Raw genomic sequence first — 15,777 nt, 5'->3', positions numbered from 1 at the left:
GGCACCCCGGCTCCGGTGCCATTCAACCGAGCTCCATCCCGTTTTTCTCTCCTGTCGGCACCCTCGTGTTATCGGTAAAAGTTAAGTTAAAATAGGATATAGTTCAATTACACTGTATTAATTATGTTATATTATTTGTATTATGTTAAAGGGGGGGGCTTATAAGAATGTGCTAGAAGGGTCCAGGGTTTGGTGAAACAGGGGTCTGATGGGGCAAGGCAAGGTCGAAGAGAGATTGGATGAAACATCTGACCAATCATTCGAAGCCCTGCAGAAACGATTGGTCCAGAATGAACGGCGGTAAAGACCAATGAGAAGCCTGGAAATGGACCAATCATCATGAGGATCCAAAGTGCACCAATCCTGGACTCCAGGGGGACTATAAATGTGGGGAGTTCGTTTGGGTTAGAATTCTTCTTCTTTTGGGGTACTTGTTGTGTGGGAGAACCCAGTGCACTTGGGGTGAGCGCACTGTTTTCGTTTTTGGCTCGCTGTGTGGGTGCCTGGGCTTATCCTGGGCACTCCGTTCCTTGTAGCTATTTTAATAAACGAGAACCTCTTTCTCTGGAGAAAGTCTGGCCTCGTTCATATCCGTAACACTCGGACTTCCCGAAAATAAAGCCTGTTGGAATTTCACTGGAGCCCTTCGGGACCTCTCTGGTCGGCCGTGTCGTCTTGCCCAGCCGGGGCTGCGCGTGCGCAGGACGGCAGCTGGATCCCGCCGCGGCGGCGCACGCCGAGGAGCGGCCTGCCCGCGGCCGCCCAGAGCTGGGGCTCCTGGCCGCTGGCTGGACCCCAAAACCCGCGCGAGTTTTCTCTGAAATTTTAGTATATTAAATTGGCTTGTGGGAGAATTGATGGAATAATGAGTGTGAGTGCATGCGAAGGGTAGGAGTGTGCCAGGAATGTCTGCAGATGGGGAAGTAAGAGGAGCGAAGGAGAACCTCCGTCTCCTAGTGATGTAAGCCCTTGTATCAGCTTACTATGTTTAGAGGATCCACTCCTGGCCCACTTAGATTTCTGCCAGTTAGTGACTTGAAATGGCCCAGGTTAGCCCAGCTGTGGTGCACTCAGAGATGGTGTAAGGGGGAGATCACCTTCAGCTACTACTGAACGACAGTTTAACACCAAAGGTATGGAAAACATAATCTGACGTGACTCCATTGAAAAAGAGAGATCTTGTTCTTCTGACCTTTTATGCCAACTCTACAAGAGCAAGAGAAGCAGAAGGAATGCACAACTGGAATCAGGTCCTTCCTTTTGGAGGACCAAGGTGAGGTGAGAGACCTTTTGTGCAACTTCACTTGAGATTGATTTAATGTCATTCAGACTTTCATTCTGCTCCTCCGTCAGCTATCAGTGTATCAAACACCAACCGAAAATCTACTCTTATTCTCTTTGGCCTGTTTAAGCAAACTCTCACTGTGAAGGGTAAACCACACTGTGTTTCTGGGCCCTTTCCCTTGACTGCATTGTGCCAGTCTGTTTTTCCCTTTAAGAGGGTGCTTGATGCCTGCTTTATATAACACATCGTCTCTTTTGACATCTGCGTGTATTTAATGGGTTTACCAGGTACCTTCTACAGCTCAAACTGTTCTTTTGGCAAGCATAAGTGCCAGCAAACACCGTGCCATTTGGTTTTTGCACATAGCTGATCACAGATGCTAACAAGTGCTAACAGGAGTATTTTGCAGCCACAGCCTTATTGCAATAAACAGACTGCCAACCAAAAGGTAGTGTCACCCTAACAAACTGGCAGACCATGGTGCTGCCTCAACAGATGGCAGGGGTAGGCATCCAAAAGATCAGCTACAGCTAGCAAGCCTGTTTAAAGTAGTATTCCTCTCAGGGAAATGACAATCATACCAGTTTTGTTTGTACTACATATAATTCAAGATGAAGCCAGTCAAGATACTGTTACTACAGTTAGGGCTCAAATCCTTCTGCATTTGCCTCCATAAAAGGGGGGACTCCCAGTTTTCACCCTTTCCTGCTCATCTGCTAAGTTTTCTTCTCTGAGACTTAGGTATTAAAAGTGGCAGAGCTTGATCCTTAGCACATAATTGCAGAACTCTTTGGTAACATAATAAGGGCACATTGCCTTTTAGTCAAATAGTGCATATAGTGAAAAGTGGAGAATGGGTCCTCAGAGGCCACAGAAGATGACTGTAAGTCAGAGAAGCTATCATTCTGGGCTAAAACTCAGACCAGGCTGGGGTTGAAGATCTGACTAGCCAGTGGTCCTTAACTCATTCTGAGACACCTAGATATTTATTCAGGGGAGACTGTGTACCAGTATAGTGTGCCTAAGACAAGGCAAAGGACTGTTTGCTTAGACTTCAAGCTGCTTTTTGCTAACAATTTCAGTGCTGGCAATTAAGAACTTAGGAACTGATGGAGAGATTTTTCTCCATTGAAATTCACTGACATCAGTGAGATTATTAACCAGTAGTGTATATAGTACAATATTCTTTAGTCAGATATTAGAAAGCAAATTAGGTCTCTAAACAAGCACTAGTGGTCACATCTGTGGCGCCTCAAAGTGTCTGTAGAGTAAAGAAAAGAAAAATACAGAAGAGTTGGAGTAGATACTAAGAGAAATGTGTAGGAAAACTGGTATCTTTTGAACACCACCACTTCACTGCTGCCACTCTACAGAGGGCCAGTAATTTTGGTCAAACATGCTTCTCTGATGAGGCTACCCTGAGTTACTGTGCCAATTCAATTATATCACGTGACATAAAAAATTCTAGAAAGACTTTGCTGAGCCACACAGGTAAATTAGAATTGAAATATGCATGGAAAATAAGGAAGAAAAAAGTGAAGACACAAATATGAATATTGATAATGACAGTTTCTTGGTCTCTCTTCACAAAAATGTTAATGCAGCAGCTCTAATTCTTGTACCTGAGTGTTCTTCCCTTGCCTTTCTTTACTGCAAGGCACTTTCTGCTCCAACAACATTATCCAAATGAGCAGTTCTCAAATGATATGTAAAGCTCATCTTGAGCTGGCCTGATCTCATATTTTTAAGTGATGAAGGTATTATTCTCAGAAGTAGAAAAAGTAACATCTGCAATTTTATATTTTAAATAGAATATTTTTGTCCTAAGTAGAACAGACCATGAGGTCAGAAATAAGCAACATGTGTCTCTGTATTTACGCTCCTTGGCAAATTTCAATCTAGAACAAATGACTTTGTCATCAATTCAGACTTAAATACCTGTGAAATATACAGGTACACTGTCTTTCTTCTGGAGGAAATATATCCATACTTACAACAAGCTTCAGAATAGCAAAATACCTCAAATCCCAAGCTGTAACTTGGTCCTGGTGGTCCAGGAGGTCCAGGGGGTCCAGGAGGCCCAGGCGGTCCAGGTGGTCCAGGTTTTCCAGGAGACCCAATAGGGCCAGCTTCTCCTTTGGGGCCTATTGATCCAGTGACTCCAGTATCACCCTAAAATAAAAATTCAGATTATTGATATACTGAATATGTCTAAGCAAAGGCAAATAAGTAGTTTCACAGGATCACAGAATGGTTTGGGTTGGAAAGCTCATCAAGTTTCAATCCTTCTGCCATGGGCAGGGACACCTTCCACTAGGCCAGGTAGCTCAAAACCGCATCCAATCTGGCCTTGAACATCCCCAGGAAGAGGTCATCCATCGATCATGGTCATGGTTCTCCCCTGGACTTGTTCTAACAGGTGCATGCCTTTCTTCTGTTGGGGGTCCCAGAGGTGGGCACAGCTCTCCAGGTGGGTTCTCACGAGGGCAGAGTAGAGAGGGATTATTCCCTCTCTCAACCTGCTGATAATGTGTATTGGTTCTGGTTGAGCTGGAGTTTGTTTTCCCCCCAGCAGCCCTCACAATGCTGTGCTTTGCATTGGTAGCTGGAAAAGTGTTGATTATATACCAGTGTTTTGTCTGTTGCTGAGCAGCACTGGCACGCCATCAGCACTGTCTCCTTAACAATTCTCTCATCCCCTCCTCCCATCAAGTGGGCTGGGAGTGGGCAGTATCCTGGAAGGGGACACAACTAAGCAAAAAATAGCTGACCCAAATTAACCAAAGGGTTACTCTGTACCATATGATGTCAGCTTAGATATAAAAGCTATGGGGGAGAGAAGGAATGGACAGCATTTGTTGTTTTATAGTATTTGCCTTCCAGAGCAACTGCTTCCCGGGAAGTGGCTGAATATTATTCACTGATGGGAAGTAGAGATTAAACTTTTTTTCTCTTTGCTTATACACGTGGAAATTTTCACTTTCTTTTTGTTTTAGTAAACACCACTTTATCTCAACCTACAAGTTGCTTTCTGTCTTATTCTCTCTCCCCAGTCCCATTTGGAAGGGGCTGATAGAGCCGTGTCCAGCCAAGGTTACCTGACTACAGGACACTTCGTAGGGAAGTGTGCTGGCCAACTGAGAAACTTAGGTTACACAGTAAGCCTCCAAGATTTCTCAGCCCTTTTCAGTAATGTGCTGTATCACAGTGATACTGTCATTCTATAAAGACACTTTTTTGTTACCTTTGGACCAGCAGAACCAGGTAGACCTTGATCACCCTGTAAAAGAAAATAAATTGTGCATACTTAGAATAAGACCATTATGCAACAAAAGCATATTTATGGTATTTTTTCCTTAATAAAAATGCCCACAGATTTCTGTGTTGTTTAATTTGATGTCCTTTACACGGAGCCCTTTATCTGAAACCTCAGACCTCTCAGTTAAAAAGGAAACAATCTGTAATTCAGGTGTTACAATAACACATTGATAACTGGTCTGGTATGCTGACTGGACTCGATCTTGTATTTCAATTATTGCTGCAGATTTTAAGGGTTTGGAGCACAGAGAATTAAACATTGCAGGTCACATCCACCTGCTTCTGAAAACAAATGCCAAAATTCTTACGGGCTATAACAGAAATGGAAACTGGTCCTGCTCAAGTTGTACAGGTCGCCCTTCTAAACACAGGATGTGATGATTAGGAATATTTTAAAATTCCTCTGTTGCAATCAAGATTTCATCATTTGCTTTTATACACCTTACTTGCCTACTGTTTTTTTTCCATTTCTATTACATGGAATAGACAGAAAGACAATGCATGCTAATAATTATTTTCAAAATTGCTCTGTATCTAGAGAATAATTTTTTATGTTGACAAGCTCCTGTCCTGACTCACTCAGCAGAAATATTTCTTGAGTAAAGTCTGAAAAAAAAATGAGTAAGCACCAGCAGTACTTTTTTGTCTAAAAGCAATGGCTAAACTCCATGTTGAATGTCACTCAATGAACAAACTGTATTTACTTTCAGTACATCCTGTTGTTTGTTTCTTTCTTGTTATCTTCTCTGGATTAATTTCAAATAAAGAACAAAACAGATACTACAATATAAAATAAATCAAGGCTTTCAGAAAAAAAGTAGTAAAAATTGAAAAATACTCCTATTTGTATTGAACAGATGCAGAAACATAGTGCTTCAATTCTAATGGAACTTTTATCAAATGTACAGAATGCAGCAGACTTGGTGAGGCAAAATATTGCAGCCCTTTTTTTAGAAGATTATGATTTAAAAATAAATTTAATTTCTCTTAAATTGCTTCTCTTTCCCCATCAATCTCCTCTTATAGTATGTGATTCATGTTCTGTTTACTTCAGCTAGACTTCTTTCTTTCTTTCCCTCATGTAAAACACACACCACTGATTACAATGGACACGGGTTTCAGGTGCCTGCTTTGCAATACACATACTGCACTTTCTGGGTTGCTGCTGGTTCCCATGGGTGCTGCACTTTTACCAGCCTAAGGCTTTTGATATCACAACTCAGAACCTCCTGCCTCCAGAGATAAAAATAAATCAATATTCTGGCCATTTAAGACTTGCCTTTTCATTTCTGTTACAGTGTGTGAGCTTAAAATGTACACTTGGGAATTTACTTTCAATTTCTTGTGCATAAGGTGTGCTGTTGAAGCTCACTAGAGGATGAAATTGGCTTGTAGTCTTTGTTTTCTTCACATCCTTCTTGAAGTGGGGTATAAAAAATGGTGCTCAAATGATGTTTTGATAAGCAATGGATTATATTAATTTCCCCAAGTCAAGCCTGTTTTGCATGTGACAGTAATTGCTGAATGATCTTTCTGTCCTTATCTTGACCCATCAGCTTTTCACTTCTGGGCATCTGGTGCCCAGCCAGTGTAGGCCATGACTTTGTCTCTTGTTTGCCAATTTAAATGGTCTGTGCTCCTTCAGACTCTTCTCCTCTGTCATACAATGTGCTGTCACTCTGTGCCAGGCTGGGCTAACTGGAGCTCTCCCTTTCCCCGTCCAGATTCACCTGTCTGAGCCCAGTCACTACTGGTTTTTGAGTGGCAAATCACAACAGAGTAGTTCATACTGCATATCAATATTGCATGCTTCAGAAAATGAGACAATAGAAAATAGGAAATTCTGGATTTCTGAATATGCCTTTTGAGATGTGTTCTAATAAGCTATTAGTATCTGGATTCCATTAAAAAATACTGAAGCCAGATGCTATTGGGTTGCAGAGACAACTGCTTATGATTTTTACAGCCTAGAATTGACCAAGAATTTGCACTGACGTAGGAGCAAGACAGACATCTAACTCACCTTTTCTCCCTTCCATCCTGGTGAGCCAGCCACTCCATCACGGCCAGGAGGACCTTGAGGGCCCTATAGATGACAGTAAATCTAAAGGAGGTGCTACTTGAGAGCTTGATTTCTAGAACATGTGTTTAAGTATTAGGGACCAACTGATGATACAGCATAATGAAAGACTAATGTGTAGCACCTCCCACCACTTTAAGCTTTAACACTTTTATTTCTTTTTTTCTGAGAGTTTGGCTTTGTATCAAACCAATATTTTAATACATTTTAATAGAAAACTATATACAACAATCATAAATTGTAAGCAAAAATAAACCCCAGCATATTGTAAATATAACCTTAGCATGAGAGATTATGGTGCTATCCAAGCAGGTTTTGACAACACTGTAAAAGACACGATGGGGTTGAAATCCCCAAGCACCTCAGTTATCTACACTTTTGGCAATGTCAGTGCCAGATGAGACCCAGCTGAGGAAACCTTGACAAAATCAAGGCCAGGGTTTCTGTGTGGTAGAATCACTAAAAGCAGTTGTGATATGGAGGGAATGGTGTCAAACAGGAGACTTCTGTGCTGTCACTACAAACAGAAAAGCCTGAGGGCTGACAGAGGTCTTGATCCATAAAACTCCAGTGATATCCTCCCTTGGGAACATTGAGGCTGGGCCTCAGTTTCCCACATGGGGCAGTCTGAATAAGCACTTGGCTTGTTCAGACTCACTTTGCCAGGTGTTCTTGGGTAGCTGAGCCTGGAGGTGCATTCCTACACTTTTAGGAGCAGTACTCCTAAAGAGTCCTTCTGCAGAAGAAAAGGTGCTGCCACTTTGCTTTGGTAGATGGTGCTCATGTTGTTCATGACACCTCACTTTAGTTTTGCCTTGAAAAGTGTATATTAATTTTTCCACCCAGTTTTTGGTGTTGTATCCATGACTTTTATCCTGCATGCATTTGAGTGAGCAAGCAGGCTGGGAAACACTGGTTTGTAGGGTCAACCAATAAATCTGTACAGATATTGAAGTCCAGCCCACAGTAACGAGACATGCATGAAAGGTAACAGGCATGTTTCACAGCCTAAATTTTTTAAATTGGGCTCTGAAAGCCTTTGACTACATTTATAGGAGCGTATTCTGGCCTCTGGGGATCTTTAATAATATTTATTTAATCATCTTTTTTGGGGAAGGATATAAATGGCTAGCAAAGCAGATAGAAAACATTGTTTCCCTCTGATGCTCTCAGAATTATCACAAAGTCTCATTTTTCTGGCTCTTTCTGTCCCTCCCATCCTGCTTTTGCTCTTTGGATGCGCTGTAAGTCATAGAGTAAGTAATGGATTTTTTTAATATTGAGAATAATCAGAAATATTTTCAGTATGTTTCAAACATTTTCATATTGTATTTTGTCATGATTACATAGACAGAAGAAAGTAAGAAAAGAGGTTGAGCTAAGAACAATAACTATTCTAAAGTTTACTGATTACTTCCACTTTACTGCTTGGCAATTTTAGGCTTCATTGTGCTAAAATTACTAATTTCCTCAAGAGCTTTGGAACAGTCTCTCTTATGTAGCTTGCAGGCATTACTGGGACATTTGTTATTCTCCTCAGGGTATATTAACGTATTTGTGAGCTATCTCAAAAAAAAAATTATGATAGAAACTATCCCTATACAATGCTATGAGTCAATTTAACTTCATGTAGCATTTAGAAAATGTGTATTTAATCAGATCAATACCATATCAGTATGAAATGCATTGTGAAGGAGTTTGTGCAGGGGTATTTCCCATTATAAAATGCAGCCTTTACTGAAACATTTCTAAGGCATGTTTATAGAGAGAAGAGGTACTACATCACAAAGTTCTTGATTTAGCAAGGACTTAAGCTTGTCCCCAACTTCAAGTGATTGGCTGTTTTTCTGGAATTAGACTTCACAGCTGAAAATCCTTAATAACACAAATGTATTAATGTGGTACTTAATGAGGATTCCCAACCAAAACATTTCTGTTGGGAATTGAGCTCATCTCATTTATCCAGAGTGTGCAAATGTTTGAATAGCAGAATGACAGTTTCTTGGGTCATCTGAAATTGTGGGAATACATGGGTCTGTGTTCTTAATATCTGGAGTTTTCCTTCAGCAGCCTGTGTAGTTGTCTCCTGGATTGATTCTTCTGAAAATGTTCTTTAGTTGTCTTATTTACAGTTAGCTTCTGCTTTTTTAACAGATATATTTCCCAGGAACTATCCTGAAACAATGATTTCTGTTGCACCAGAAAATTGACTGTCTACAGGTACTTCATGCTATTGCCTGTGAAATCCCAAATTGCGCAAGAGGGAATACACTCATTTTTAAAAATAAAAAATGAATCAATACTTATTTCTCCATTTTCTTTTCATTCCTTTTTACATTTTTCTTTTATGGCAAATTTTAGTACTGTTTCCTAGACCATTTGAATTACTTCATATTCTAAAGATATGGAAACAGCCACAGTCATGAAAGTTGAAGGTACAGTTTGAATTGCAAAGAAGCTGTTATAGAGAATCTTTTAATCTAACACTGCACTTTATCAAATGCAGTAGATGAAACATTAGGGTAACTGTCTTCTTTGAAAGACTTGCCAATGCATTTTCTTAAAATTACATTTGTAATCCTCAATACAGATTGATCTGTCTCGGATTCAGAAAATAAAAAAGTGCTGTTGGGAGTTTAGCAATTAGATGAAATCTGGTCAGCATTTCAGACTTTTTTATTTTATACTGTCATCCATATAACAATCAGTAGATGCAGAGAGTAATGGATTTCCTTGGCTTCCCATGCACTTGACTCTTGAATTCCATATTAAAGACTTTCAGGTGCCTAATTTCTTTCTGCACAAAAGATGTTGCTTTCCACCTGGATGACCAAACACTTTTTAGATTTTGTATCAACTCCCAACTTGGTTATCCTCAAAAAAAAAAAAACCCTCCAAGAGAGCTGAGAAATAGTGCGATCTTTTTAACACCTGTCACCTGTACACTTCCTTGATATATGCTAATGACACCTTGTCAGGTACAGAAATGGTCACTCACTTTGAGGGCTGTGTGATGGACAGGACAGATCCTGTCCTGAGAACAACTGCTGCTGGCAGATGGTTGATAGGGAATAAGGCAACTATTTTAGTAAATTTATCAAAACAGAGATTGTTCTGATTTGGGAAGGATCATCGTGTGCAGCTCTTAGATGAATGGACAGCACAGAGATCAGACCCACAACCTTGGCTTTATTAACACCATGCTCCAAACAGCTGAGCTAATCTCATCATTCCAGAGAGGAAGTTTAAAGCTGTTCAATGCTAAAAAAAAATATTTTCTTCACTGAAAAAAACACTTTGCTGAGAATTTATTTGCAAGTGAAACTTTAGCAGCGTTTTTTACAGTAAAATTATATTTCACTTGTCCAGAGGAATAAGTGTTTCTACCTAGCTGAAGAAAAGGATAGAAGAGGAAAGAGGAAAATTCAGTTTATTTTACAAATTCCCTAAAGATTATGTAAGTGATTTAGCAAACTTTATTTTCCTGAAAGCAAAAGCATTCTTAATTTTTATTTATTCTGGTCCAGATTCACCAGTATCTGTCTGTCAAATGTACATTAGTGCTGTGCTTTGATTAACAAGACTTTTTTTTTTTTTTTTTTGTATAATTTGCATAAGATTCAAGCTTTTTGCACAAAAGGGTACTCACTTCAGGGCCTGGCTCCCCAGAAGCTCCATCTTCTCCTGATGACCCAGGAGGTCCTACACTTGAATCAGGTGCTGGGTTTCCTGGAAGACCAGGCAGTCCTGGAGGGCCTGGTGGCCCCGGAAGACCCTGGATAAATCAGCAGGAGTGTTAGAAATTATCCTAGCCTGGTTCATTTCTATACACATGGAACAGGAAAAAGCTCACATAGACTTTTCAGGCTCATAAAACCATAAAACTCAGCTGGGGTTTCCACCCACATTCTGCTTACTGAGAACCAATTTTGATTTCACAGATATGCCCTTACATAGGGTCACACTGACCTCCCTCACCTGTGCTCTCTGAACTCTGCCACCTCATAGCATTGAAATAGAAGCATTTAAAAAAAAAAAAAAAAAAAGGTGTCAACTCTCTGTAACCCAGTAGAGATCTCAGACATATCCCAAGGATCGATCTAATTATAAGAATTATAAGAGACCTAACCATAAAGAAACCATCATTGTACAGAGGGAAGTGGTTGGTTTTTTCTCCTCTACCATTTCATAGGGTTTGTCAATGTTATTGCTGGAGAACTGGGAATCCCTACTCATGGTCCAGACCTGCTTAGTGCTGTAAAACTGGCCTCTGCTCTAAAGATCTATCCTGCATGGACATGAGCAGAAGTATTTAAATCAAACAAATGGAATGAAATGAGTGAAATGTTATTTTAGGAGGAGCAGTACATTTGCAAATATTTCTTCCCATGTCCAAGTTCATCTGTGTTACTGGTTGCATTAGCAGACAGAGACAGAGAGTTTGAAGTTTTGGGCCATGGCTCTGTAAGTCAGGGAGTCTTTAATTCTGACTTGGGGCATGTACAGGATTCTATCTGGAAGAGGCTCATCTTGGATTTTCAGTGCACTGAACAGAGCCTTCTGCAGTGCACTCACCTGTCTTGTCACCTACAAAGGGCATCTGAAGAAGCTCCTAAATTAGGAAAGATTGCTAACTTCCAGCGTGTGGCAACTAACTCCTGATGGGCATTGGGAATAAGGTATTGATCACTTTTGAGTAAAAACAAAGAAATAGAAGGGGGGTCCTGAGGCAGAAACCAATCTGAGAGAATGAAAACTATCACTAGTTGTGCTACAAAGCAGAGGCCTCCAGTGTGCTAGAGCATTCTGGAGTTCATAGGAACCATAATGAACTCAGAAAGCTGCAGTGTTACTGCTGTTCAGTTCACCAGAAAGCTGCACCATAAAGCATTTCATACAGATACACTTATATTTTTTTAGAACAGATACTCCATATTGAAAAAAGCAAAGACTAGGGCCATGTAATGCCTTCCACTGACTAAAAGGGGCTTGGTAGAGAGCAGGAGAGGGGCTGTTTACATGGGTCTACGGTAACAAGATAGAGGACAATGGCTTCAATCTGACAGAGGGTAGGTTTAGATTAGACATTAGGAGGAAATTCTTTACTCTGAGGGTGGTGAAGCACTGTCTCAGGTTGCCCAGAGAAGGGGTGGATGTCCCATCCCTTCAAATGTTCAAGGCCAGGTTGGATGGGGCCCTGAGCAACCTGGTCTGGTGCAAGGTTTCCCTGCCCATGGCAGGAGGGCTGGAACAAGATATCATTTATGCCTTTCTATGACTCCATGAAGCTATGATTCCCATCTCTCTCCTCTTTCTCATAGTCAGATTAAAAGCATTTTCTCATTTTGAAAAGTCCTCCTGCCAGTATTTCTTTGGTGGCCGCCTCCTGTCTCATATTTCTTCCCCACTCACAAGCATTTAGGCCTTTTCTGACCTTGAAACCCTGCAAATCCTTTCTAGATGCTGTAAATTAAGCATGTATTTAACTTGCATTATGAAAAATTCTACAACCTGCATGAGTAAAATAAAGCTTTTTATCATGAAAAATATCAATATTTGCTTACCCTTAAAATCTCAGTCTCTCTGTCAGTATCTCCAGAACCTGATTCTTCAGGTTCCAGTCTATTCTGAAATTAGGAGAATTCCATTTTAAATTACTGCTTCTAAGGATGACAAATGGAAATATCCCTTGACATTAACTGAAAATACAGCCATCATCAATATCCTTACAGCAGTCTGTCACTGGTAAAATAAATTATAATACAACAAGAACATTTCACTTATGTTTCTAGTGTTTCATACCATCTTCTTTTGTAGTCACTGAGCACTGTACTTACCTGCAGGTGCTCTATGAGCACAGTGATAACTGTCCTGCAGGACACACATGCCATGAAACTGTTTAAGTGAACTGAAATAATATCTCAGACAAATTTTAACTTCAGAGAGGTACCTGTCAACATTAAGAATATCCTAAAATGCAGATCTTACAAATAACCCCTGTTTCCTACAATGCATCCCTCCTTTAAAAAGCCCAATTCTGAGATTACTACAACTGGAATTAAAAAGATTACTTTTATAAGGAGAAAATATACTGAAGCCATTTCTAAAACCTTCTGTTGAAAAAACACCTTAGTGTTTAGTCCTTGGTGAGTTTCATAGCTTTGTACATTTTGCAGACTACAAAGAAAAGCACAGCGAGAAGTACTACCTGAATAAATTATCATAGTACTAAAGTGAATGTTTCAAATGCTTGGGAATTAAGGATGCATTCCTTGGCTGCACTGAGACTTCTTCCATCTCACCACAGAATAAAAGGCCTTGAAACTTGCTGTCACAGATAACCAGGAAGTAAAGGCAGTGTAGGACTTGGTGTTCCCTGCTACATTTGTAGAAGTGACCTTTGACTGGGTAAAACTTTTGGCCTGGAGCACCTTCTCCTAGGGATTTGGAGCTGCCCTGCTGGTCTCCTGAAGTCAGCATCAGGGCAGGCTCAGTAGTGCAGCAGAACACTGTTAATCTGTTTTTATGCTGCAGAAATATATTGGCTTAATTTAGCAGACCCAAAATCAGGGGAGCATATAATCTGTTTTGGCCAGTGGAATATGTTTCAAACTCTCTTGTTAAACACTCATGATATCCAGTGTGACAGATGATTTTGTGTAAAAGTCCAGGATTTCCACTGGTGTCTGTGGTGAACTATGTCTAAGCATAAAATCAGCTCTCACAACATGAACCCAAAATTCAGGCCAGATTCCTTCTTTAGCTGCATGCACATGTATCCTCATGGATATAGAGAGAAAAGTCCAAGTACTGCAGTGAGATGGATCTGAAACTCATTCTTTAACATTGCCTGAGTACTGAGCACTCAAAATACAAACACTGCAATCATGTTGGTATGTCTTCTAGTATTTAATGACAGCAAACATAACTGACTGTCAAACCACTTCTCTGTTCAGTAGCAGAAAGACATTAATAATTTAAGTTTAGAATACCTTTTTGTGGAAATTTTTGTGTTCTCCCATATATTGTTGCTTTTGCACATGAGAGCACACACATCCACCGATGTTTTAAAAAGGTAATACTGGGTGTTTTGTAGCTTACACTTCAGTCAGACATTTATTTGCATTTCTGCATGAAATGTTTTAGAAAACATGATTATCTCTGTGGCAGTCAGGCTATTTTCCCAGAGAAAACCTCCTATTTAGTTCTGGATTTCTCTGTGGCAAGCTGAGCTCATTGACAGAGAGCCCCAAATACTCACTAATCCTCTGGAAGGAGCAGATGGTCCTGTGGGTCCTGGTAGTCCAGGGGGTCCTGGCAATCCCTCACCAGGATCACCCTGAAATTAGAATTAAGATAAGTCAGCAAGGATTTAACCATATAAAGACTATAAGGACTAGCTACAATCTCAATGGATTTCCAGTCACAAGAGTGGCTGCTTATGAGCCGGGTTGGACTTTGTTCATTTCTAAGACAAGCTCCCAAGGAACATGATCTTCACATTGGCAGTGGAAGAAAGAATTCTTCCTTTTCTAACTTCTGCAATGAATTTGAAAATGTACAAGCAGCATTAACAGCATTAGGCAGAACATATGTCTTGCCAGAATGAGGTTTAACTGTGAGTCTTGAATTTTTAGGGCATATTACATATGAACCGTCACCCCACACCAAAAAACCAAAAAAACCCAAAAAAACCCAACAACAACAAAAAAACCCCCCAAAACAAAAAAAAAAAACAAAACAAAACAAAACACCAAAACAAACCAAACAAACAAAAAACCCAAACCCAACCAAACAAAAAACCCCAAAAAAACCAAAAAAAAAAAAAACCCAAACCGAACCAGAAAAAAAAGTAGTCACTGTGGTGACACCATGGTATTCAATCTGTAAATGTCTTGATTTTATTGCTAATCTCTCTAATGGTTTTTTCAATACTACCACAACATGATTTTTCTTCTGTGTGTTGACCTTTATCTACTGGCAACACAATGAAAGATGCTGTTCAAATATGTGCCATTTTCTCTCATAACTACTACAGTTTCCTATAATTTGTCTTTCTTACATCATCTCTGACATTTTGCTGAAGTTAGTTTCAATTGCTTCAGATTAAGATGTTTGTGACTTTTAATAATTTTTCTGCTCAGGTCCAATATTTTTTACTCAAGCCAAGAGCTGAGGTTTTGCCTCCACTGATCTGTGCTTTACCCTCTAACCTGCCAATTTGCTATCTGGGCTTATGAGCATTTAAATTGTGTTCTATAAATTCACATATTTGGTTACATAGCAGGAAACACTGACTTTTAACTGTCTCTTGGTCACTTGCTCTTTATGCTTGAGAGTTCATTGGATGAATGTATTCATTCAGTTCTTTGTTCCCTGCAGCTTTGTCAAATGGTTCCTATAGTGATACTTCAGTCATATCCAGAGAGAGTGTGTTTAATTAATTTGGGGCTATTTTCACTGTCTGCCAGCATGTTCAGTTACAGATGCTTTTCATTCATTTTAAAACATCCTCCTCTTTTCCAATGACTATTACATAAGTTCCTGGCAGTGCTTGTTTTCATGCAATTTCTCCCACTTTGTGCGCACTGCAGGAAAGAAAAAACCTCAGATATCACATTTGGGTCATGGTCATTTTTAGGAAGCCTGACTGTATCCGTTCCCAAGGAGCATCTCATGGCTGTATTTCTACACAGAACATGGACCATGGTGGAAAAGTGACAGCAGCTCCCCATTCTCCACTGATACATAGTGCTCCATTCATTCTCGGCTTTCTGTTTTCAGTTAGAAGAATCAGGAAAAGGAAGGTGGATCCTACTACTGTTCCTGAAATTTAGATATTGTTATACTGGAAAAGGTGCTGACTGTCTTTAAACAGCATAACAGTTCTAAATTTTTGTGTATTCTTTAAGCTTTGGTCACCCTACCAACACAGCCAGGCCTAGGAAATCATACTGATTAGCATATTGAAACGATTTGCTGAACAACTGATAACTTAAAAATAATTCACATGTATAAAAGAGGATCAGAACAGCATCTTGTTTGTCCTGTTTTTACTGCAGGAATTGTCTGTTTAAAGTATTTCCAAGACAAA

General features: G+C 40.0%; 1 protein-coding gene across 7 annotated transcripts in view; it reads right to left on the bottom strand.

The window, feature by feature from the left end:
- Positions 1-15,777, bottom strand: part of COL15A1 (collagen type XV alpha 1 chain) — a 132,791-nt gene that overhangs the window by 62,046 nt on the left and 54,968 nt on the right. For 5 of the 7 annotated variants that reach the window (XM_063159234.1, XM_063159272.1, XM_063159243.1 and 2 more), the window contains exons 10-15: positions 13,945-14,022; positions 12,248-12,310; positions 10,333-10,458; positions 6,627-6,689; positions 4,530-4,565; positions 3,305-3,457 (exon numbers count right to left, since the gene is read on the bottom strand). In XM_063159234.1, coding sequence (XP_063015304.1) covers positions 3,305-3,457; positions 4,530-4,565; positions 6,627-6,689; positions 10,333-10,458; positions 12,248-12,310; positions 13,945-14,022 — 519 coding nt within the window. The remainder of the gene's footprint in view (positions 1-3,304; positions 3,458-4,529; positions 4,566-6,626; positions 6,690-10,332; positions 10,459-12,247; positions 12,311-13,944; positions 14,023-15,777) is intronic. The other 2 variants (XM_063159262.1, XM_063159253.1) reach the window with 2 other exon arrangements.

The sequence above is a fragment of the Melospiza melodia genome, chromosome 1 (genome assembly GCF_035770615.1).
Source record: "Melospiza melodia melodia isolate bMelMel2 chromosome 1, bMelMel2.pri, whole genome shotgun sequence".
NCBI classification, from domain to species: Eukaryota; Metazoa; Chordata; class Aves; order Passeriformes; family Passerellidae; genus Melospiza; species Melospiza melodia.
Note: the sequence above shows the minus strand (reverse complement) of the source record. Positions and strands in the feature narration are given on the sequence as shown.